We start from the raw sequence: 26,491 nt of genomic DNA, 5'->3' as shown, positions 1-26,491 counted from the left end.
AAGTTACCCGGCACTAGGTCCCTACTCCTTACTTCAAGTCCTACTGGCTATGACAACCCACTGATCTGGCACTTCACTTGGCCCATCTCTAAAAATCATCTATTCATATAACTTAACTGTTCCCTGTCTTTGGATCATCAGTACATGTTTTGAGGTTCAAATTCTCATATGACTGACAGCCTGCAATCTGGTACTTTACCACCCAAATTTTCTGAAAGAAAAAGAACAAAATAAAAAAGAGGACAGCAAATACTGGAAAAGGAATGTCCATAAATCATTTGTCACAGCTAATAACAGAAACAGTCTTTGTGAGCTTTTCCCAGATGTCAAGTCCCCAATTCAGGAATGAAGTAGAAAATACAGAATTATATAGATACGGTAAGTCATTGGGCCACCTGAATGTATTTTAATGAATGTAGTTAAAGTCTGATCTAAATGACTGATTAATGTAATATGATGAAGAAAGGAATAATCATTTAATAGGCTGACCTGTCTAGAGCTGGCACCTACCCAAACCCTTCCCTCCCCACAAAGACAAAAAAAAAAAAATCCCCCATATTCCATTCTGGAGTGAAACCAACAAAGTGGGTGACAGGGCAAGGAGCAGAAGAGAGCTGAAAGCTGAAGCTATGCCTTCCTATGCAGGGCTTTCTCCTACTTTCCTACTTTCTCACCAGTTTTCAGAGAATATAAACTGTCTAACTCTGCGGCCAGTATGTCAGCCTCACCTTCCTTTTCTAAATAATGTATAAGACTTAAAAACTGCACATATCCCTACATGGGAGCATGCAATAATTCTTATGGGTAGTTGTTCTCAAAATTTTAGAACCAACAGATTTTTGAGAATCAGTGGAATTACAGAAAGAAGGGGAGAACACAAAGAGGGAAAGGGTACAAGGTAGGCAAGACATTAACTTAAAAAAAAGAAAGAAAAAGGCTTAGGAATACGAGGAGCCATAAGATCACCACTGAGATATAAACACAAAACATTTTTTCAGATCCCAGTACACTCAGGAGAAATGTCTCTGTAAAGACCATTTAATTTGTAAATGGAGACTAAATAATTTCCAACTGGTAATATAAAACACCCACGTTCCACCAGATGTATACAATTCTCACTTTGCATTTGAAGTGAAATATTTATGGTACCTAAAGTCTGTGAAGAAAGGGGACCTAATCCTTTGAGTTTAATGGCCATCTTTCATCCCCTTCTGAAGATCAAAAGAAAGAAAACCCCTTACACAACTTTCCAGTGCTAATCCCAACACACCTGCAGACATCGTTAACTCTTAAAGTAAAGGCAACTGGATGAGTGAGAAGAACTAGCGCCTACTTAACCCCATAGCAGGAAACTCAGAGGAAACCCTTGTTACAGCAGCATTCTACCAAGAGGGCGCCTGGTGAAACCCATTACAAATGAGGCTAGGGGACCTTATTCTTTAAAAGCAATTAGCAAAGCACCTAACTACCTTTGTCTTCAACAAAGAACAACCTTTTATAAGTCACTACAATCTCCTTAAAACTAAGTAAGAATTTAGAATTAGAATTCCAAAATTTCCCAGTTTTAGTGTAGAGAAATTTATCATTTTTTAAAAAAATATTTTTTTAGTTGTCAACGGTCCTTTATTTATAAGTGGTGCTGAGAATCGAACCCAGTGCCTTACACATGCTAAGCAAGCACTCTACCATTGAGCTATAACCCCAGCCCAGAAATTCATCATTTTTGTTTGCTCATTTTGCTTGTTGTGCATATTAGAAAAGAACTCTACCAGTGAGCCACATCTCCAGCCCAATGCTATCACTTTCTAAAATTTCTTTAGTTAACTGGCAGGGCAAACACTAAATGATTAAAAAGAAAATGCTAGGGAAACATAGATCTAATTTTAAAGTCCAATTTTATACTAGTGTGTATCACATACACATAAACAGTCATATTTCAAAACCTGAAGGAGGTGGACTGGGGTTGTGGCTCAGCAGTAGAGCTCTCGCCTCGAACGTGCAGGCCCTGGGTTCGATCCTCAGCACCCACATAAAAATAACTAAACGAAGTAGAGATATTATGTCCAACTACAACTAATACATATATATATATAAATAAACCTGAAGGAAGTCAGGAATGATGCAAAAAGCTTAAAGGAAAACTATCTAATCACTACATTTTATTTATCTTCTATTCATTCATTCATTATTTGTTCACGGCAGTGGGGATTGAACCTAGGGTTGTTTTATCACTGAGCTCTATTCGCAGCCTTTTTTGTTTTGAGACAGGTCTCATCAGTAAGTGCTCGGGCTGGTCTTGAACCTGCGATTCCCCTGGCTTAGCCTCCCAAAAAGCTGCAATTTCAGGCATGTGTCACCATGCCTGACCTTCTACTTGCAATTTTAAATCAGAATCAAATTAACTTGTGTAAAACCAAAGGACTTAACTCTAGGTTAAAAATTCCTCTCAAACTGTCAGTTTTTGAAAACTCCTACATTTGCCTGACACTCATTTTCTGTCTCTCATTTTCTGTTTCTTAAGTATGCACAAGATATTTAGAATAACAACTTCAAATATAAAAGGTACAAACTGTCCTGCCTTCCCAAGCCAACAAATAGGTCTATGACCTGACAAAAAATTTTAAGGGTACTGTTTCTCAAATCAAATTTAACAATGTACTAATTCCTCCATAATTAAAGTAAAATAATAATGGTAATAAAAATGTAGTAGGGGGCCTGGGGTTGTAGCTCAGTGGTAGAGCACTTGCCTGGCACGTGTGAGGCCCTGGGTTTGATACTCAGCACCACATAAACATAAATAAATAAAATAAAGGCATTGTATCCATCTACAACTACAAAAAATATTAATAAAAAAAGAATGTAGTAGGGCTAATTAGGAAAGAATGGAAATGTTGATCATGAGATTGTGTCCATAATTTCACAATTAGTAAATTCAATGGAAACCTTTGACTAACTTGTAGCAAACATAACTTCAAACATGCAATTATAATAGATGTATTTTAGTTCAGAATTAGATTCAGTTGACAAGTAAGGCATGTAAGAGAAAAAGAATTGAACAGTAATGCAATTATAAAAACATGGTAGCCTGTTTCTATTCATCTTCCATCACCAGTAAAAGCAGTGAAGCAGTCCCAGGGCAGCCCTGGCCAAATCCTTTGTGGAACAGGCAAGTTACAGATGGGAAAAGTGAATCACCCGGAGATTAGAAGTCTTGCCCAAGGCAAGCAATAGTATAGGCAGGAGAGCAGGCTAAAGGTGAAGGAGGGCCACTGAACCAGCCCTCCTCCTGTGGCCTCCAGGCACAGAAGGCCTACAGCATAATGCTTTTAAGCTTTTGGTCAAGCTGTCCATTTGATGTTTGCAGACTTCTTCTGGCCTAAAATTAAATAAATAAACACAACTTAAGAGAGGGGGGAAAAAAGACTGACTGATAGGTCTTTACCTCTAAACTTAGGACATCCCCAGGTATGTGCTGCAATATTACTAATATAACATAATACTAATGATACTACAGTCTTCTAGTAGTCTTGTACAACTACATTGGTGGTGGTGGTGGGGGGACTGAACTCAGAGGCACTCAACCACTGAGCCACATTCCCAGCCCTATTTCGTATTTTATTTAGGGACAGTGTCTCACTGAGTTGCTAAGTGTCTTACTTTTGCTGAGGCTGACTTTGATCTCGTGATCCTCCTGTCTCAGCCTCCAGAGTTGCTGGGATTACAGGCAGGCATATGCCACCTGTAGGCCCAGAAATACATTTTTAAAGACTCCCATATAACAGTGGCCTTAATGAATAAATTCTGGATTTCTAAAACAAGGCTAGAATTATTTTTGCATACAAATAAACACCAAGGTGACACTATCTAGAAGGGCAGAAAGCTGCGTGTGAGAGTACATGCCTATAATCCCAGGGACTTGGGAGGCTGAGGCAGAAGGATCACAAGCTTGAGAGGCCAGTCTGGGCAATTTAGCAAGATGCCGTCTCAAAATAAAATAATAATAATAATAATAATAATAATAGGACTGGGGATGTAGCTCAGTGGTAAAGCATCAATCCCCAGTACCAAAAGTAAATAAACAAAAAAGCAAAGAAAAAAAGTGGACATGTTAGAACCTGTGACAAAATCTGCTTCTGAATTTAAACTTCTGCAGCACAAGCAGAAAGGACCTTGTAGGCAATACTGTCCATTCCCTTTTTTGACAAAGGAGAAAACAGAGACAAACCAGTTTAAAAAAAAATACACAGCCAGGTTACAGGACAGTTAAGAATCCAAGTCTTCTTGAATTCAGTTTACAATTCTTCTGCCCAATGCTGCTTTTCTAAGGTCAAACTCAACATTACTAAGTTTCCTCTGAGGAGTGATTTCCAAAATTCTTGTCTCTACCTCTCCCAACAACTCAATGGTCCACACAGACAGATATTCATTTCCATTTTACAGCTGAAGAAACTGCATGAAGAAATTACGTCTTCCATCACATGGTTAAAATGAAAGAGGATTTGCAGCAACAGCTGACCTAGCGTATGTTCTAGGTTTGACAGTGTATTCTTTCCTATCATTACAACTAGTATCTATGACACCTTGGGATCTGCTTTTTCAACTTATATTTACATATTTAAAGACTTTTCATTATATTTATATATCATAGTTTGCCAAATTACTCTTAAAGTATTTTATCTTAGAGTTGTTTTCAATTATTCACAGCTCAAGTAAAGTTTCTATAAACATTAGCTACTTTTTGCTCTTCCTTGGATTACTTCCCTTTTCCACAAGTAGTGCTACACAAAAAGACAAAACCAAAATGAACCACTGTGCCACTCATTATTTATCAAAATGTTAAGCAATAGACTTCTAGCTGTGGTAGAAGACTATAAACCACAGACTATACTGATCTCATCTTGTACAATGTAGATAAAAAGCTTTCTCCCACAGAGTACCAACTACTACTTTCAAAAAAATCCCATGAGGGGAGAAAATGACTCAAAACAACCTTGGGACATAATCCCAAGAAGAATTTTTGTTTAGAGAATGCAATTCAGACCAACCAGGAGCCTTAAAGGATAAAGAAGTGTGACTAGAAACCCTTTTCTTCTGGAAAGTGAACACCAAAGTACAGTGACACAGAAGGGGGAAAATTTAGGGTCCCAGGGAGGGAGGAGTGTAAGAAAATTCAATCAAGACACAGGAAGTCACGAGAGAAGACAACTAAGGGATCCAAAGTCAAGCTGCCAACCCCACAACTGGCCTAAATTCCCCTGGGCAGAAAGATCCATTCCTTACCCACAGCCCACAGGGGCCGGCAGGTACTCAGAAATATTTCTGAGAGGGGTGAGAGGCTGCTCAAGTCACCTGAGCACCTAATGAACAACAGTATTCACTTCTCAAACAGATCAAGTCAGGCCACAGATATTCAACATCAGTGCAAAAATAACTCATCAAAATCAGAACTGGGACCTCCATGAAGTCTTTTTTTTTTTTTTTCTTGGTACTGGGGATTGAACTTAGGTGCTTTACCACTGAGCTATATCCGCAGTGCTTTTTATTTATTTATTCATTTTAATTTGGGTCTCACTAAATTGCTTAGGGCCTTCCTAAATTGCTGAGGCTGATCCTCCTGCCTCAGTCTCCCTAGCTACTGGGATTAAATGTGTGCGCCACCACGCCCAGCTTGCCTATCATATGTAAACTGGTATGGGAAATACTGTGCATGTCAACCTGTTAGATTCTTGGAATGATGTAACATAGACCGATTTAAGCTAGAAAGAAAACACACACACACACACACACACACACACACACACACACAGAGAGAGAGAGAGAGAGAGAGAGAGAGAGAGAGAGAAAGGAGTCTCTCCAAAAAAGAATATATGGGGAGAAGAGAAGAAACATGCTGTATATAAAAGCAACTCTGGAGAACACAGAACCTAATGAATGTTTAATTTTCTGCAGACTCACCACCCCAAAAGTCCACATATGTACATTTTAATATTTTAATTTTTAAGCAAAGTAGATTACATATCAATATATTATTAAAAAATCAGAGTAAGCTTTAGTTATTAAAGGCTTCTAGAATCTAGCTCATTAAAAAGAAATACCATAAAATATCAAAAAATGATTTTTAACAACCTTCTAATTTCCTAGATAAAAGTCTGACCTAAAAATGAGCTATTAGCTTATAAGTAGCAGGAATCACTAAACCAAACCAGACCTTCGTTAATTAAGTAAGAAGGGAACAAACAAAACAGAGGCTGTGAAAAAGGTGTTGAGATCCAGGGGAATGACTTCATGATTCTATGGGAATAAATGACAGAGGCAAAGAAGACCAAAAGAAAATGGGAAGAAAAAAAAAATCATTCTCAACAAAGCCTTTGGATGGGAAATGTAGTCACTTAGCAAAGTGCTCTGAAAAGGAGATGGACACTGACACTTTTTCCAGCCCTGGTTTAAATCAGATCTTAAGAACCAGACAGGGGCTCTGAAGATAAGCTGCCACTTTGGTACGTAATGTATTTTTAAAGTTTTATAAATATTCCAAGTAATAGAGTATCAGCTAAATGTTTTTTATACCCCCTAAGTATAGCATGCACCCTTTCAGAATCTCTCCAAAATCTTATACATGGTACATACACTGCATATATGATAATTTAAGACCCAGAAATCACAAGTTAACAACCATTTAATTTTCAAAATTGAGATCTCATTTTCTTACAGATAAATATAATGCTGGGAAAAAAATGAATGTAAATGGACCAAAAGCGTGATTAAGGAGACCATGAAGGTGTACTTTTATAACTCTGAGGATCTGTGAACTTCACTCTGATATGAATCATATTTTTATTCCAAATCTCACTGAGTTTCAAAAGGTCACATTTCCTTAAGGACCTGTTCAATTCGACTGAAGGGCTTTACCTTTTAAATATATCAAAGATCATGGGATTTTTAGATTTCCTCCATTCCTTAATGGCTTCAAGAAAAACTTAACAGAAAATAAGGTGAGTTTAGGAAGTTAATCAGTTCCATTAGCAAAAACTCAGAATAATAATTCAAAAGCAACATGTATTAAAAAAATCTACAAAGCATATGGGAAAAGATAAAATTAGACCTACTGTTCATACTGTAATCAGGACAAATTACAAATAGATAAGAGGTAAGAAAATGAAACATTTAACGAAAAAAAAAAACAAAACACTAATCTCAGAGCAGGAAAAACTTTCCTAACAATGACTCAAAATTCAATGTCAATAAGGAAAAAGATTAATAAATTTGACAATATAATTTAATAAAGTCTGCATGGCAAAAAAATGAAGTAAAAAAAATAGTTTACAAACTGACCAAAAAATTAGCTGGATATATGTCAAAAGGGGTTGCGTTCATATAACATACAAGGTCTCTAAAAATAAAAAAGACCAATGAACCCAAAGGGAAAATATAAGCAAGACAAGAGATTCCAAGAAAAGGAAATAAAAATTTCTGATAAACATGAAATACCTTTAATACTTGCTTCTAAGAAAGGAGATTTAATGAAAATTTGTGAAATACCATTTCCTACCTGAAAATTGGGGGAAAATACAAAATTTAGTGACTCTAACAACAAAGCAGAGAAACAGGTCTTCTCATCTGCTGCCGCTGAGTTTGCAAAACATTCAAACAAGATGTTTGAAGGAGAGGTGTTTGGCACTACCAGGCAAAAATTTGAATTCTCCCTTTGTCCCAGTGATCCCAAACTTCTAGGAATCTGTCCTAATGATCCCATATTTGTAGGAATCTGTCCTAATAATCCCATACTTCTAGGAATCTGTCCCAAAGATACACTGTAAAAAATTCCAAACAGCATAAGCACAAAGCTATTCATGGTAGCTCCATTTGTAACACCAAAAGAGTGGAAACACCCAATATTCATCAACAGGCAATTAGTTGAATAAACCATGAGAAGACAACAATAGAGCACCCGGCAGAAGACAAGGGAATGAGGTGGACCTCCACTTGCTGCTTGCTGACTGTAGGATGCTCCCCACCACAGCCTGACAAGCAGATAGAAGCAAACTTCAGAACAGTGCCATGTTCAGCCCCTCTGTCCATAAGTGAAGAATGTGATCACACAACTATGCTTATATTGAAAAAACAAAAGGAAACACTACAAAACGATAGACTAAAAATTAATAAAAATCATAACCTGTAGAGGCAGGGAGAAAAGGTAAGAAGCCAGAATGCTCTAAATGTACCTTATTTTGTAGGTAATATCCTAAATTCAAAAAGAACTGAAAATAAAATTTACACTGTTTTCAGTAATCTTTATGTTAGTAACAGTATCAGTATTTTTATTTTAAAACTATAATAATAGTGCAAAGAAATAAGTAATCATATAAATGTGTTAGGAACCAAGATTTTCAATGTAAAGAAAAAGAACTAGAAGTCAAATATATTATGTAAAATTCTTAAATCCTGAATATAAATGGAAAATGACAATGTGAATACAGTGCTTTTTCTTGGGAAGGGGGAGCCTTTGTGCAGCTCTGCATATTAAAATGTATGCACACAGAACAACCTCTAGATCAGTGCAATGTGCAATCTTAACCCTCAGATCATGATCTAAATTTGATTTCTAAGAGAAATAAGGGCCATTTTAAAATATGACTGTTTCTAGGTCTGAGGCAGAAAAACTATATAAGAAACACATTTTCTACATTACCACCCCATTCTAAGAAAGTCCCACTACATACAACCATTTTCTCCCTTCATTTTAATAAGACCCTCACTATCAAAGACTTTGTAAGAATTGAAATTAAAAAAGACTTTCACCCTCCTCTTCCAGAACAATTCGGCCCTACAGGTGATGAAGAAGGCAGAAATCTCCAACTGAGAGTGGGAGAATAGGAGTGTATGTGTCTCAGATCAGGAACAGAAAGCCAGCATGGGTTGTCAGAGTCTAAGAGAGAGTAGAGGGCATCCAAAAGTGTCCAAGAACAGCCCTGCAGGGGCAGCCAACATCTCACAATGAAAAGTAGGGCAGATGTGTAAGGGAGAAGACAGCAATGAAAAAGAGTTTAGTTACCCAGGGGCATGGATTAAGGAGTCAACAGGCTAAGATAATGGAAGCCAAGTCTCCCACTATTGGAGAAGAGAGGTACAAATGTGGATCAGGGAAAAACTGGTAGTGTTAGGTTTATCTTGGAGGTAATGTTGTGGACTTATGGTCTTCAAAAATATATACTGTTGACCCTCTCCATCCACGGGTTCTACATTCACAGATTCAACCAACTACAGACAGAAAAAATATATTTTACATGTTTTATCTGTATTAAACATGTAAAAAATTTTGCTGTCATTATTCCCCAAATAATACAATATATCAACTATTTTCACAGCACTGTATTAGACATTGTAAGCAACCTATATTCAAATACTACAAATGCCATTTTATGTAAGAGTGGGCTTAGATCCTGGAACCAATCCCTCTCAGATATTGAGGGATGCCCGTGTGTGTGTGTGTGTGTGTGTGTGTGTGTTTGTGTGTGTGTGTACCATGACACATTCCCTAGCTCAGTTCTGAGAGGAGGCTTTAGAACAACAACCTCCCCACACACTGAGCAACAGCTTTGGCTGAGTGGCCATATGCTCAGCAGGCTACTCTACATTGATCAAACCTATGGAGGTTTTATTTATTTTTTTATGAATATTTTATTATTTTTCACCTATCCTTCCATCTATCCCATTAGCCCTTTTGGAGTAAAGCTACACAAGCTACTTAGAAGGATGACATTTAGTTCACCAAAACACAACATTCTATAGGAATTCAAGGGATAATGTTTTTTAACTAACATGCTGCCAAAATAAAACAAATGTGTCAAAATCAGGTGCTGCTAAATTTTGACCCAAGTGTAAAATTGCTGCTACCTAAAAATAAAACTGTCTTATATGTATAAAATAAAAACTAAGTAGTCAAAACCACCCTAAAAATCCTTTAAGCTTTCAGGACATGAACCACTGAAAGATTACAAGCTAAAAAAAAAACTTATTTTATATCTCTTTGTGTTAAGGCTATTGCATTCTGTTCTCTAGAATAGTGGAGGCCAAGGTCTAGTTTAATGGCAGGGAAAAGAAAGGGAGTACAATGTGGTAAATAAAATATCTTTTGTCACCCAGTACACATAGTTGAATCTAAATAAATCCCAAGTGTATATATTCTCAACAAAAGTTAAAAGTGGTTTTTGGAAAAGTGGATATGAACAAATCTTGCACATTATGATGATTGGCGCCTCCAAAGCTGAACCAAATGTGGCAATAATCACACACTTCTTAGCATTCCACCCCTGTGGCTGCTCTCCTGGATACCACATGAGCAGCACTGACACAGAAGACAAGGCCAACGTGGTAACAATGCTGTAAACTACAGCAATGAACAGCTGTCCAGTCACAAGCCAGGTGTGGTGGTACACACTTGTGTCTCCAGATGCTCAGAAGGCTGGGGGGCAAGAATCACCTGAGCTCATGAATTCCAAGGGCAGTTGGGGGCAGCTTAGTGAGACCCTGCCTCAAAACAAATATCTCAAAAGTCACCTTGAAAGGTATCTTTGGGGCCACTGGCTGTCTTAGAGATATTGTGTATGTATGCTCCCGAGAGCTTTAATAAGTGGCTTAGGTTTTGAGAGTTACCTAAAAAATAGTTTATCATTTAACTCAAGAAGTTATTGAACACATCATTAATTGTCAAGTGCTAAATATAAAAAATGTTGACAATATCTGATTACCATAAATTACTTGTAAGTTATTTTCTCATACCACAGAAAGTTAAAAGTTAAATTCAGGAAAAATTTTTGACCAATTAAATTTTTTTTCATTATTTTGTTGAAAAAACAAGTTTTGAATGATTTTTAAAACTTTTGATTATTTCATTACGTATTTCATAAACTGCTAATTGGTGTATGTAATTTCATACAATTTACATGAGTAAACAAGTAATCTTAAAACTTTTATATTAATTTTTAGATTAAAATTTTTGCTTAGTCATTGTTAACCCTACACTAATGAAAAAATGTTAAGCTTTGCATTTATTTTTCTTATATATACAGCACTATACATATAGCCCATAGTAAATAGTGTTTCCTGTATATTAAAATTTCACGGAGGGGCAATTAAAAATAAAAGGTTTGAAAAAGGTCCCTAATTAGGGGAGAGAACACATAAAAAATCTGAAAAATGCTACATTAAAATAATTACCTATCAGAGGGAATCCTGAGCTGACCATGTCATCTCCAGTCCACTTGGTGTCGAGCACTCCAATTTGTTATGCCAGGTAAACACCAAAACACACCAAAAATAGGAACTAAGTGAACCAGAGAGGCAGAATGTACCTCATGCATATCTGAAGGTGACAAAAACAATAAACAAGCTCAAAACTACGACAGGGCCAGGGAATCTGTGATTAGTGCTGAGCTGCTGTAAAAACCCTGCGGCCTCTAGGACACCACTGATCCTGCTGTGCGGCAGTTACCCCTTGTTCATTTAATACTGCTTTGAGTCTTTTATTCTTGCAAGAAAGCCAATGGAAATGGTAGTACTACAAAAACTTGCCTCAAACACAACAAAGTAGACAGTCAGAGGAGTAAAAACTATTTTCACACAGAGTAATAAGGTTAGAAGTTTAAAAGCTTCCAAACTTCTTTTTTTAACCTGATGCCTTGACAGAACACCTTTGTTGATGGTAACTAAATTCAGACATGCTATACAGTTCCCCCTTTATTACAGCCCAGAAAATTTTGTGTAAATCAAACCATAATCTGAATACCTTTACTTCAACAAATTGTTCAACAGATATTTTCTCATCTATTTCTAAGCTACTATTACATGAGAACCAGTGTGACTGACGAGCAGGGAAACATCACAATTTCACCCATATTTTTTTTTTTTAGCATCAGAAATCTTTCACAGGTGTCCTGAAAGGCAAATAAGGTCATGACCTACAGGTCAAGCCAATCATTAGGTGTGATGTAACAGAAGGTTCCTAAATAGCCACAGTATGTACATATGGTGTAGGATTAAATGTGCATATTCCTTACAAAGTTATTTTTCACTTCATAAAATGAATTATGAGCAGCATGAAAACTAAAATTGCCAAAACTAAAGTTCTAAGACTTTTGTCTGTCCATCTGGGACCCTGTCTCAAGTTAAATAATCAAAACTGAAATAGGTAGCAAGCTAATGGGGGGTGAGGGGACTCTCTCAAGTCAATGCAGCCAATCACAAGCAAAGCCCGCTACATTCTACAAGAAATAATTTTTGCCACTGATCTACCCAGCAACCACAGAATTGTTCTAAACACAAAAATGTTGAGAATTTTTCTTGCCCAGAAGTGGTTTTTGAAAAGGATAAATGCATCTAAACATACATAATTTAGTTTGCAACAAACCACAAAAACAGAGGAAAAAGCCTAGAAAAAAAGCATATACATATGCTATAATAATCTGATCAAATGCCACTAAAACATTCTTGAGTTGAACCCTTTTGAAACCTTTAAAATTCTCTGTAGTCTGCTAACTAGTTAAAGGCTGCTTTTTTTTTTTTTTTTAAACTCAACATTGACCTTATTCTATCATCATATCAGCTTGATATTCTAGCTCACTTTAGGGTCTTAAACTGCAAAGGTGCTCAGCAAATGAAAAATACGTAAGATTAAGCAATCAGGCTTTTCAGTCTGACGACAGTCACAGAATTTCTGAGTGCTTCTGCAGATACTCCACATGCTGCAGAGGGCTGCTGGCTGCATAATAAGTAAGGTTACAATTCAATGTCAACATAACTCCTTGGAATTGATGTGATGATCAATCAAATGAATTTCCAGATTTCTCTTACAAAGGACAGGGCCAAGTTTCTCAAAGGGAATTAAGTTCTATTCCACTTATCCCTACCATCAAACAAAGCAGCACAAAGGGAAGCTTGGAAGCATACATTACAAAGGACAGAAAAAAATTACGTATAACTGTCAGTGTAACTGACATTAGCAGGAATCTCTGGTGTACAGGCTTAGCTCAATTATAATTGCAAAGCCACTAGGGATTTTTAATTATTAAAAAGTAAACCATATGCCAGAGTAATAGAATACAGCTCAATAATCAAGAATGGCATGAAACAGTAGTTCTTAATTTGTTTCTACTCTACTTTTTGATACTCTGAAGACCTTTTGTTAGCAGAAAAAGCTATATGTAAAAACAGGAGGCCTGAGGAAATGATGTAGCTAAACAAGCCCCTACAACCAATTCCTGTGTTTAATGATTTACTTAGGAGTATGGAAACAAATTTTTGTTTCTTAGTTGTGGTATGTATGTATGCATATATATTAGACAAAGAACTAATACCAGCTTTACCACTGACTTATTTTGACAAGCATTTCTTTAGGCCTTGATTTCTTTGACCATAAAAAAAGAAAAAAAAGGTAATCATATTGGTCATTAGATAATCAAAAGAGACTTAGAAATCCCTATGAAAAATGAGGAATCATTATTTATAATGACCTTAATTCTCTTTGGCTTGATGGTTCTTAAAGAAAGCATCCTGAAAAAAAAGCACCCAGGACTAGCATATGCCCATGAATCCAGGGCAACTGATGTGGCCAATGATGGTGATGGGCAGTGAAAGTAAACATCCTACCCCTTTTCAGGAAAAGCAAGTTAGAAATATTGAATACCACTTATCCAGGCCACCCACATGTATAAAGAAGTGATACCAAAGCTGCCCAAATTAGAAAATCTTAGATATTTCATAGATGTAAAAACTTTTTTTAAACATTATCAAATTTCATTATGAGAACCAATGAAGACTCATAGAAGAACGTAAGTATGAATCCATAAATCCTCTTAATTAAAAACCAAAGTAACAACTTGGTCTAACAAAATCGAACCTAAAGAGCTAAAACCAGGCTGGGGGTGTAGCTAAGCGGTGGAGTGTCTGCCTGTCTTTGGTAAGGACTTATGTTCAGTTCCTGCACCACAAAAAGAGCTATAACCACATCAGAAGAAGTCATCGTTTATGTATATATTTACTAATTTTAAAAATGCATTTTGAACCAAAGCAGCAGATAATGGTATGTTAGTGAAATTAAGTTCCAAGCATCATATTCTGTTTCAGTGCTAATTTAGATAGAATTCAAATTATACCACAAATTTAGAATTATAAAAATCCAATTTTTAAAGGGAGATCAGCACATATTAACTGTATCATAAAAAGTTTTAAGTGGCATGAATCATGACATTTTCCAAAAGCTAAATTCTATAGCTTCTACCTTCTAAAGGTTTCTAATTTTTTTGTTTTGCATTACTGGGGATTGAACTCAGGGCTTTTCAGAGGCAAGACAAGTCTTCTATCACTGAGCTATATCCCCAGCTCCAAAAGGTTTTTTAATCAAGTTTTCCCTTGAAAGCACACTGCAGCTTGTTGCTCTATAAACCAGCCTGTTTCCCACCTTTAGCTTTGCTCACAGGGGTTGCCTGTTTCCCTGGGTCCATCTATTCCTTCAAAGATCCACCTTACTTCTGGAAACTCACTAATATTTTTCTGGTAGCTTCAAGAAGCTGCACTCTCTTCCTCTTTGAACCTTGAGGTACTTATCTTTGCAGCTTGGTTTAAGAGATGAGATATAGCGGCCTTTTCCTCTGCAAGTTTCTCCAAGCAGGACCCAGGTCCTACCCATCCTTGTCTTCTTTTTTTTAAAATTAAAATTTATTATTATTATTATGCTTATCTTCTTAACTGGAACCTCAGATTCTTCTGAGAAATGAATGTCTAAGGAACTTATACAGGAGATTCACAATATAAAGATAATGATTTATATAAAAGTTATAAAAAGCATCATACCAATACCAAAGTATGTTTGAATCTACCAGTTCAGCTCTTTGCAACTTTCCAAATAACAGGACCTCACTTAAGTGGCACAATCTGCTTTAGGGAACTGATTTTTAATTTCAGTTAACCTGTTTGTTAAATAAGATTTCTGAGAAAGATTTTCTATACAAGGAAAAGAAATATTTCACATCTATTTACAGGTTACCATTAGCCTGGATCACCAGATCTTAGGACAGAATTCAAGAAGAGTAAGCAGGTGAGTGAGTACAAAATGGCTGACAGCAAGGCCTTACGAGAAGAACATGAGAGGTGAGTCCTGGTTCTACACGGGTAACCCAGCTCAACGCACTTCACTTGCCTCACCTTAGTTCCCTTCTTAGAAAAACAGGATATTGGACTATATGAACACTGGATTCTCCAAATGCTGAATGCTACAGCTTCTATTTTCTGAAGATTTCTGACATTAGTTTTTTTTGTTTTGTTTATTTTGTTTTGTGGTACTGGAGATAAATTCAGTGTTGTTCACATTCTATCACTAGAATTCTGTGAGCATAACATGTCTTTCTTGCATTATTTCTATGCTATTAAATATTTCAATTTTATTGAAAAAAGAAAGAGAGAACCCTACTCATCTTTAAAAAGATCCGTACATTTCATGGTAATTTTTAAAGAAATTTCAAAATGGAAAAGAAAACAAACATTAAAACAAAAATCTCTTGAGGGCTAAGAAAAATAAATATAAGCAAAATTCAAAAATATCTTCCAACCAAACCTCAGGCCAGTACAAATAACCCTTTCCATACCCTCTAAATCAAAAGCAAAAAAAAAAAAAAAAGAAAAATAGACTTATTTAGCTTCTTTATTACATTATCACTAACTCTGGATTCAGCAAGCCCACCTTACCTTCTGACGCTTTGATCATGTAGCCTCCCTTATCTTTGCTAGGAGGTACATCGAGCAGCTGCATAATTCTGTCCAGTAGCCCATGGATTATCTCAAACCCAGGATTCTTGTTGTAATAAACAGCACAGAGATGCCTGTAGTTTTTTGCACCTACATCTGGGAAAAAAAAAAAACAAAAGAACTGGTCACAAGGACACATTAACCATTACTAAAGAAATCGACTCAACACACACACACACACACACACACACACACACACACAGAAAAGAAAACCTATTATGTGACATAAAAAGAAGCATCTGAACTCAGTAATGCAAGTCCTTTTCAATCACTGAATTTCCAAAGGTATTTAATGGGGAGGAGGGGAGAAGAACCCTCAATGCGAGTCCAGTAAGGTTTTATTACAATATAAAGCACAAAACTTCTTTGCACAACACTTTAGCAGAGTCTTAAAACTCATACTCTTTATTCATGATACTACCTACAGGAAATAATCTTAAATACAAACAAAATAAAGGCTTCATGTAGAAAAACATTTACTGGATCATTATTTTCAATAGTGAAAATCAGAAACAACCTAAATAGGGAAATAACTATATAAAATACAGTATGGTTACTCATCAGAATACTATGGTGGCTAGCAGGGTGCAGTGGCACATGCCTGTAATCTTAGCGGCTCGGGAAGTTAAGCCAGGAGGATTGCAGATGCTGAGACAGGAGGATTGCAAGTTCAGAGCCAGCCTCAGTAAGAGCAAGGCCCGAAGCAACTCAGTGAGACCCTGTCTCTAAATAAAACACAAAATAGGACTGGGGACGTGGCTCAGTGCTCAAGTGCTTCTGAGTTCAATCCTCTTGTACCGAAAAACAAAAAAATATTATGGTGGCTGTTAGAAAGCAGCTTTATGATAGTTTATCATAACAGAACCAGAGTAAATAAGAAAAAAAAGGCAGTCATAAAGTTCAAAAGAAAATAATATTGTTTAAAGAACACATGAAGCAAAGTGAGAAAATGACTACCAAAGTTAGGCTGACAAATGCCCCAGGTAAAGCCAAGGTACTAAGAAGGGAGGTGGCATACAAGAAGCTTAGGACATTGGCAGTATTTATTTCTTAATTTGGGTGATGATTATAGTAGTGTTTGTTTTATAATCCTTTTGAAACTACACACACACACACACACACACACACACATACATTCTTCACAATTAAAACATGAAAAAAGCAGAATTCAAAAGTATTACCACAATAATAATTTTTTAACATGCATAAAGAATAGAACCAAAACTATGTAAATATGGCCATAATTCAAAACTCCATGCACAGGAGGAGGGGGAAAAGACTAAAAAGAAATGTACCTAAATAACAGGTTATATGTGGGCAGTGATAATTGTTTTTACCTATTTCTCAATTTTCTATGATTTGTAATATATTATACTTAAAAATGAAAACAAACATAATTTGATGTTTAAAAAAAGAATTACAAACATAATTTGACATTTTAAAAAGGTATTACAACAATTCAAATGAACCTTGATGTATAACTGGATTAAACAAACTGGTATATCCATACAATCGAGTATTACTTAGCAATAAAATGAAACAAACTGTTGGTGGACTTGACAACTTGGATTGCTCTCAAAGGCATTGTACTGAATGAAAGCAGCCAGTCTCAAAAAGTTTCTGATGGTATGAGTCAGTCCACTCATATGACATTCTGGAAAAGGCAAAACTATAGCAATGGAAAACAGTGGTGGTCTGTAATAGGTGTGGGAAAAAATGAAACTAATACTAAACAGCATGTGGATTTTCAGGGTGATGGAACTGTTTTAGATCACATGGTGGTAATTTTTTTAAAAAGTGCACAGCATATAAAGGAAGATTCAAAGACAACAGTATCATTAACTTAATAATAGGTATATAGACTTATAGCCCTGTAATAAATTCTAGAGATGACTGCTTTAATACAAACACTAAATGAATGTTGGTTCCATTTTGTTTTTCGTATTAGGAAAGAAAACCAACTAATGTCTACAAAATAATATCTATCTGGACACAGACTGAAAAGAGAATGCGGCCTCATTTTAGCATATACTAAGCAAAAGCTCTTCAACAGTATTATCACAATAGGTAAGAGCTACTAGTCAGAATTGACATAAAGTATATAAGACTTTCATCTGAATATCCAAAAGGACCTAGGTACTTTAAGACACTGTACTGTACTATTAAAGTAGTATAAAAGTGAGCACACAAACGGGGTAAAAGGAAAACTAATATTAACTGACAATCTACCATGTGTCAAGTATTTAGTACTTACTTGTCAATCTATCTATAATTTTACTAAAGTCACAAGGCAACTATACAAGGTAGGTATTATTATCCTTATGAAACGGGAGAAACAATAACTTGGAATGACTAAGAACTTGCCCCAAATCAAACTAACTGGCTATAACTAACTATGATTAATTACATAGTTAATAAATTACAAAATCAGGATATGATCAGGATTGTCTAACACTAAAACCCATGTTCCTTCTAGTACTACATAGTATACAGAAAAAGAATTTAAATTTAGACGGAGACAATATGGGTAAAGAGCCAAGTTATGTATGACTATAAATATATCTACTTAATATAATTAAAGGTGCACATTCTTTTTTGCAGTCCTAGGTATTGATTGACCCTAGGGGCACTATACCACTGAGCTACATCCCCACCCTACCCCTGTCTCTACCCCGCTTTTAAAATATTGAATCAGTCTGCTAAATTGCCCAGGCTGGCCTTTGAATTTGTGATCCTCCTGCCTCAACCTACCAAATTGCTGGGATTACAGGCAGGTGCCACTGCACTGGGCAAAGATGTGAATTCTTGAAATGTTTTTGATACACATGCTTATTTTCATGATTTTTAAGAATTCTATGTAAGCAAATGGAATAAATTATTTTTAAAAATCAGTGAAGTCACCAATGGTATTGTAACTTCTGGAAAGCATATTCTGAATTAAGGTTCTGACTAAACAGACATGGAGAAATAACTGCTCTTGCCATGTAACATCTTAGAGCATATTATGTTCAACATACTCAACTACTGATATCCCTAGATGGTAGAAGTCAGCGGCAGCATAGGGCTTGAATGTACTAATTCCTCAATAATTATTTTCTGATAAATGACTAAAGCCTGGAAAATGAATTAAGCACACCCAAACAACTAACAAGGCCAGGAACGGTAGGCCATGTTCTGAGGCAACACAGAAGCCAACTGCTGAGGTAAGAAAGTGAGCACCATACTATCACTCTCCATCCTTTCCATTTTCAAGGATAAAGTAATCTGGTATCTAAAAGTTATAATCAAAGGTGTGAGAAAGAATAAAGATCAACATTAAAATCAGGCAGGAACAAAACCCCACAAAACCAACTATGTGCATAAACTTAAACGAGGGGCCTAATTCTATGGTAGGAACACAAACATACACAAACTCTTTCTCCTCCTAAAGGGGAAAAAATGAAATGAAACAGAACTAAATTATCCCTTTCATACTTCTGATTTGCTTCTGGGTATTTCTACCATGTGGTACCCATTTGTTGGTGTCACATGCTTCCACTTGAACACACAGGCATGTATTCAAACTACTTTGTAGTTCCATTTTTATTGTGAGAGAATGGCCCAATAGTAATGCCACCATTCAGAGAGCTTAGCAACATAAACTGGAAGCCTTATTTTGGTAACCTTTGCCTTGGAATAGTTCTTTCTTCATCGCAAAATTATATAAAACTCACCTTTCTGGTAAGAGTAGCACATCTGAGTCAAAAACTTACACAGACAATGAACTACATATCTTTAGATTTAATTTTGTAATATTTTTAAGAAAGGCCACTGACTTTTGGGCTATGTACTAAATTCACCATAATAATTAGATTAACCTCATTATTTTGGTGCCCCCTCCCAACCCCACCACCGATTGACTAGTTTTTCACATTTCCCAAGGGCTACCAATCCTTCTAGACTGGTTTCCTCACATCTTGCTATCATAGTCTCTCTTCTTTAGCTGAAATGAATTAAAAGAGAAAATAACCACAGTTTCAATTCCATCCATTCCTCCTTGGAGAAACAGCTAGGTACAGTAAAACTTCCATTTCCTAATATTTTGCACTAAAAGACCATATTATATCACAGGAAGTTCACTGACTGCACACTATGAAATAAGAACTATTTAAATTTCATGCCGAAGCTAGGATTTGTTGGAAATGCCTCAGTTCTTTATAACTCAGTTAAGAGACCTCTTGTGTCATGCCATCAAACAATTCTGCTTTTTAAATGGGCCTGCCAAGTATGTCAGCCTAAATTATCCATGTATTTCACAGACTTCAAAGTACAGCCTGGAGAGGGCTGATCTAAACCACCAAAAGGAGGGGCAGCTAGCTATAGTTCTGTAAGCTGAAAGAATATGCCAAATGATTTTCTTTGGAAAAAAAAAAAAGGTACTTGATATCCCTACTATATAACAATTGCATATAATTCAAAATTTTAGAATAGGCTACCACCTGGTATAGATCCTCTTTCACCAAAGTACCAATGATTTTAAGTAAATTATTGGTATTTAGTTATTTTTAGCACAAATGGCACAGACTGGAAATGGGCAGAATCTTCAAGAGACTCTTTCCATACCTATTCTCATCTTCACCTAGAAGCCCTAAAGGTGCTAGAAGACCAAAAGGCTTCAGGGACAATCAGGGGCTGATGTAGCATCTGAAATTAATAGTCTGGCCAATCTCAGAAAATAAATAAACATCACCTTATTTTAAAATCTATTCAATACTGGCACCCACAGACTTATAATTTATATTGCAAGTTTTACTTCTCTCCTAAAACATTCCAATGCAACCTAAATGATTCGTAAAAGCTACAAGCACCCTGTGATCACATCTAATATAGAGAAAAAGGAAACTTGATATACTCTTGGTAGGAACAAATACACAAATAACAACTTTAAGTTCTTCTTTGGAAGAGATTCTGACAAGTTATTAAACACTTAACTGTATATACCAATGAAGTGATCGATTCTATTTCTAAAATTATGTCTTTAATAGGGGAACAAAGACATTTACTGCAACAGACATTATTTTAGTAAAATTCTGGTAATTATATATTCTTCATAATAGTTTGCATAAATAAATTATATGCTTCCATATGAAATATTATATAGCCTTTAAAATGAAATGAGGTGAATAAAATGTGTTCAGAGAGAAAACCAATGTACAGAACAGTACAGGTGAAATAAAATCCCATTTGTATAACACTAAAATGTATTTATCCATATCTACAGGTACATACAGAATGTCAAACACATGGCTGCACATGCACAACAAAGTCTAAAAACCAATTCCAAGTATAGGATTGGGGAAGAGTTGGGTACTTTACTTTTTAAGTAGGAAAAGAACAAAATTAGTCTGAATTAAAAATGTACATTCATGAGAGCTTTTATGGACATTACAAATAAATTTTCAATTTTTAAAACACAAGAAATCTTAGAAATAATTTGCCTTAAAGTGCTTCTATATTGTACTATATTATAGTATAAAAGTACAGACTTTTCTTTTTTAACTAATGCTGAAAAGCCAAGAAACAAATGTGAGGAAAAAATCTATGACCTTTTCAATGCATGAGGGAAAAAGTTATGTCCTTGTGGGTTGGCTTTTATTTAGTTAGCATAAACCTGGAATGGATTTTTATCTATTAAAAAAATACAATATTCAATGCATGACAGAGTACATTATACTCACGTTAGCAGATCTTAACTATGTGGAACCAAACATACTAAAATAACTTTCTATATTAAAAATGATCTATTTACACAGTTAAGATGCCATCACATATGTGAATGATGCTACTTCAAAAATTGTTAATGTCAATGCTCCTTACACCCATATTTTTTGAATTATTAATTGGAAATTCTACATGCCAAAAATATGAAATAGTGAAATTAAATTAATCCAGACTGATGACATAAGCCCTTTTCAGAAAACCACATTCCACATGTGGATGCTAGATAATCTTCCGTTATTTGAGGGTTCCAGAATTAATGGACAATTTCTCAGAGAGGTAGTTCAAAAGCCCATAGTGAAATGCTTTTGTTGAGCTCTTTATCAAGCTTACAGTTATACCAAAAAAAAAAAAAAAAAGAAAAGAAAACTATATAGATCTGGTTCATCTATCTACCAACCTACCTACCTACCTACCTATCTCTTCTTATGTGACGCTAGGTATTGAACCCACGGCCTTACATGTGTCCCTATATTTTAATAGCTTAGAATACAAGACAAACACTGACATACATATGTGGTATAAACTGATGGCAAATGAAAAGATCAAACCCAATCATAAATGCCAAGAGAGTTTATTATGTTCTACAACAGACATGGTGGTCAAAGGAGGAAAAAGAAACAGAACCTTAAATATATATTGCAATTAAAAGTTTTTTAAAAATTCTGAATTTCCATCTTCATACTAAGTAGGGTATGGAGAAGTAGATCAACCTCTCATTTAGAAAGACTTCAGAAAGAAATGTGTGATTTTAGAAACTAGACAGTGATGGGTGGAAAAGCACAGTTTAAACCAGGATTGCTAAAATGCTCTGGAGAATATAGAAGTGTTCTGAGCAAGAAGTGAAGGCGCAGAGTAAGCCTGCTTCATAACTACAGCCCTGTCAGTGGTCAAAGGCCTTTCAATCTGTTCCATTTACTATAACATCTACTAAAATCCAAAGAATTTTAAATGCAGTTGAAACCAAAATGCATGGCAATTTGATAATGAAGTTCTCTATAGGGACATAATATAGGAAAAAAAAAGGGCTGGGGACGTGACTCAGTGGTTAAGCGCCCTGGGTTCAATCCCCAGGACAAAGAAAAAGACAACTGGATATTTGTATCCTGCTTATCTAAATTACCCTCCTCTACACTTTACAAAGCCAAAATAATTCATCTTAGGTTCTTTCTCCTTTTCAACTAAAACTCCCTCAACCCAGTGATATGTCTTCTCTTGCCATTTCAGTGAGATTGTAGGCATACTGGCAGTTTCAGTGATCACTGAGGAATAAATTGGGATTACAGAATTCAGTCTATGTTAAAGCCAGAATATTGGATTGTACAAAATATATTTGCTTTGCTGCTTGTCTGAGCAGAAAGATCAGCAATTCACATTTAGGTTCTTTGCCCCCCTACAGTTGATTCTTACTATTCAGTGCATAGTTTAGTTATTCTTGACACTGAACAAAAAGAACAAAAGTATCATCTACTGAAACCAACCATTAACTCACACAGCAGCCTGATATGGCAGCTTCAATGCTCCTCTGCTGAATTCCCTGTTTTATTAAAGCTGAAAAATTTACCCCAGGCAGAATCAACATTCAACTTCTAGTTCCAAAATCACATACCACTTTGCCCAACCACAGGGATAAATCAGCTTACTCCCTTGAGTCATGACTATTTTTTAAAAATGTTGCAGCAACTTCAGATCTTGAGATTCAATAAATGCAGTAACTGGCTCACCCTCAAAGAACCTGAACCTACCTGGTTTAGAGAAGATTTACTGAGTGTAAAGTATGCCTGAATCAGCCTCTAAATTGGCAAACTGACAGCCTCACTCAACATGGATGGTCAGTCAAGAGAGTCCACACTAGAATAAGAAATGTCCAGTTATGTCAAACATGAAAATTAGGAGCTAGTAGCCGTTCCTACAGAAATGCAGGTCAGATAGAATCGTGTGAGTCATGGTGAAATCCAGTAGATTCCATTTTCATTCTATTTTGGAAGTTATGCTTGCTGACCTGAAATTGATATGAGGCTGGGAGTGTTGGTTTTTCTTAACATTTTGAAAAAAGTCAATAACCATTATCACTCCCTTCTCTGCATTCCCAGGGCACTTTGGACATTCTCTCTGATTATGATCTCAAAGAATCTACTCACAAATCTGTCTCCTTCAAGACTGGAAACTTTCTCTTATCCTCTAAAGCAACCCCTAAAAATGAAAAAGAACTCAAAAATACTTTCTACTAATGTGCTGGATGAGAGTAGCTCATAATTGCCAAACATCTCCAACCCCTTTGAACCTGTAGTTTAGGGAACTACTTCCATCATTAAGATTTTGGGGACACTTTTGTGTTAATTGGAAAACTCCTCTTTTAACTTTTGATTAATTAGAAACTTTTCTTCAAAAAATTTAACTATTTAGGATGAGATGGCTAAGGTAAACCCAACAGATAAGAGGTTACTGATTTGATAGGCAGTAAAAACGTACGTGTCAATTCATTGAAAAATAGGAGGTAACAAATTCCTTCAAAAATAACATTCCTGTTTTCTTAAGTAAATTCCTACATTAGTATGTCTTTGTTTCTCATCCTACAAAGAAAAGACCATGACAGAAGAAAAACCAATTAAATCTAAGGTTAAGATAAAAATCTGCCCCAATGCCTCAGCTAGGCAGCACTAACCTTTTGGAGATAGCTGAGGCTTTTTTACCCATTCTAGAAAATTCCCAAAGATCAGGAAGCTAGTTAATTGGCCATCAGGACTATTAAAACCCTAATTAGAGCAACATTAAATATTGCATACTTTGTAGCTGGAACTTTCCAAATGTTAATTTCACTTAATCCTTTTTAACAAAGTAAGTGTTATCATTATCCCCATTGTATAGGTGAAGAAACTGAGCCACAGGAGATTAAATAAACCGCCTAAAGAGAAGCGGCTGGTAAATGAGAACCATGACTGAAACGCCAAGCACTGTAGCTATAGTGTCTGCAGAACCGTGATGCCATGTTGCCTCTCCTACAGAGTCCTCTATGTACACCATATGACAGGCAGGAACCCACATGTACATATTTAGAATATTCCATCAGAAAGGCTTCTTTTGTTATGAAATAAAATCCAGGCCCACCTAAACACAAAACATATTCCAAATACATTAAACCAATGTTTTCAAGATGGTAGATTTACTGAGTGCATTTACCTCCCTTCATTTTTCAAATCCTGTCGATAAGATAGAAAATATTAAAGAAAAAGAATAAACCAGTGTGAGACAATGGGCAAAACTAGAATCAGAAATTAAATAAATGTGGAAAATAGAACAAAATAATTTCAACTAAAAAAAGGTACAAACAAGGCAAGAACTATTCTCCATGGTGGAACAGATTACAACAGAAGTGCAAATCTTTCAAATAAAAATAATAAGAACTGGGTTTGGGGGGTAATCACTAGGTGAATTGTTTAAAAAAAAAAAAAATGAGAGACAGCTCTAGCACATATGACCAATCTCTCGTCAGGGGAGTTTCTCAAAACTTGGGCACTGAAGCCAGAATGAGAAGCAGAGAGGTCTATGCCTGTGTATTTCCAACCAGAGATTAAAAGAAAAACAACTAAGGCATTTCTACACAGAATGGCAACACAGTGAAGTTTACACCCAAACCTTCTTCAAAACAACTGTGGGACCCCAGCTTGCTCCTTGCCCTCATCTTCACTCTGAGCTACCTGGTTGTGAACATGCCCAGCCCTGCAGAGCCCTTAGGGAGCCTGGCAATTAGGGAAGGACCATTGCTGAAAGAGTATTACAAAGCTTATGAGGAAATCTTGTGTAATTAACCTAATTTTACATTTATAAACAAAAAGATCATCAAAGAACAAGACAACATAAAACTCAAAGAACTAAGTTGGAAAAAAAAAAGCCAAAGTAAACAGATAAATGTGACATTGCAATTTTATTAACAAATTTCCAGCTATCTGTACTAATGGAGAATTTAAGTCACAAGAATCCTCAAAACTTTCTTCAGCTGGCACTAAAAATGTTTTCCAAATCTATTTATTACCTAAAGAAAATTTTACATAAACTGATATTAAAACGAACATTTATTCTCTAAGGATATGTCCACTAAGACCTAAATTCTGGCCCCATCTCGAAGTCCAATATTTTATAAAGCCCTGGGCAAATTACTAGTTTTCTTGTCTGAATTTTCCAATTTGTTAAATGGAACAATGTTGGAAAACAGACAGAATTGAATCTTGTATGGATGAAAAAAGTTTTTTAGGGAGAGTCTCCATATGAAAATCAAGGTGTTCATACCTCCAGAACATCAGTTTCCAAGATGAACTTGATAGTTAAGAATGATGCCTACTAGAATCTTTAAAAAAAATAAAATGAGAAAAAGGTCTTTGCTTCTGTCAACTAATTCAAAAGAAAACACTCCAAATCTTGCAGAGCTTGGAGTAAGAACCACTGAATAAATGCTGCTAGCATTTGATGTATAAAATTCAGGGAACCCAGGAATCTGCCAGCAATGCAGTCATTTGAGACACTACTCACCAAGGGACCACTGCACAGTGCTTTAGTCAGACTTGCATCAGAGACTGGAGACATGGATTTTGAGACAGACTTCTTTAACAATCAAGTTTAGATACTTAGTAAATTTATGGTATGTGTATTAAATAACCACTGTTACTCCAAGTGATGGATCAAGAAACTTGCTATACTCCAAGTCTAAACCATACTCAAACAGGACAAATATGATAAACATGTTAAAAAAAATCACTGGTACAACTGAGCAATTACTGCTAAACTAAAATGACAAGATATCAATACATTAAAATGATATGTATGTAAATTATGTGATATAACAAAAAATATTTCAGTGGTTTTTTTTTTTCCATTTTTTATATTGATTTACTGCAGTGCTAGGGATTAAACCCAGAGGGCCTCACACATGTAAGAATGT

At 35.7% G+C, this 26,491-nt stretch overlaps 1 protein-coding gene across 1 annotated transcript in view; it reads right to left on the bottom strand.

The window, feature by feature from the left end:
* Positions 1-26,491, bottom strand: part of Farsb (phenylalanyl-tRNA synthetase subunit beta) — a 71,720-nt gene that overhangs the window by 4,246 nt on the left and 40,983 nt on the right. Inside the window, exon 16 of the mRNA XM_076865611.1 lies at positions 15,739-15,894. Within this exon, the coding sequence (XP_076721726.1) occupies positions 15,739-15,894 (156 nt within the window). The remainder of the gene's footprint in view (positions 1-15,738; positions 15,895-26,491) is intronic.

The sequence above is a fragment of the Callospermophilus lateralis genome, chromosome 9, assembly GCF_048772815.1.
Source record: "Callospermophilus lateralis isolate mCalLat2 chromosome 9, mCalLat2.hap1, whole genome shotgun sequence".
Taxonomy (NCBI): Eukaryota; Metazoa; Chordata; class Mammalia; order Rodentia; family Sciuridae; genus Callospermophilus; species Callospermophilus lateralis.
The sequence above is the reverse complement of the archived record's forward strand: the minus strand, read 5'-3'. Positions and strand labels throughout refer to the sequence as shown.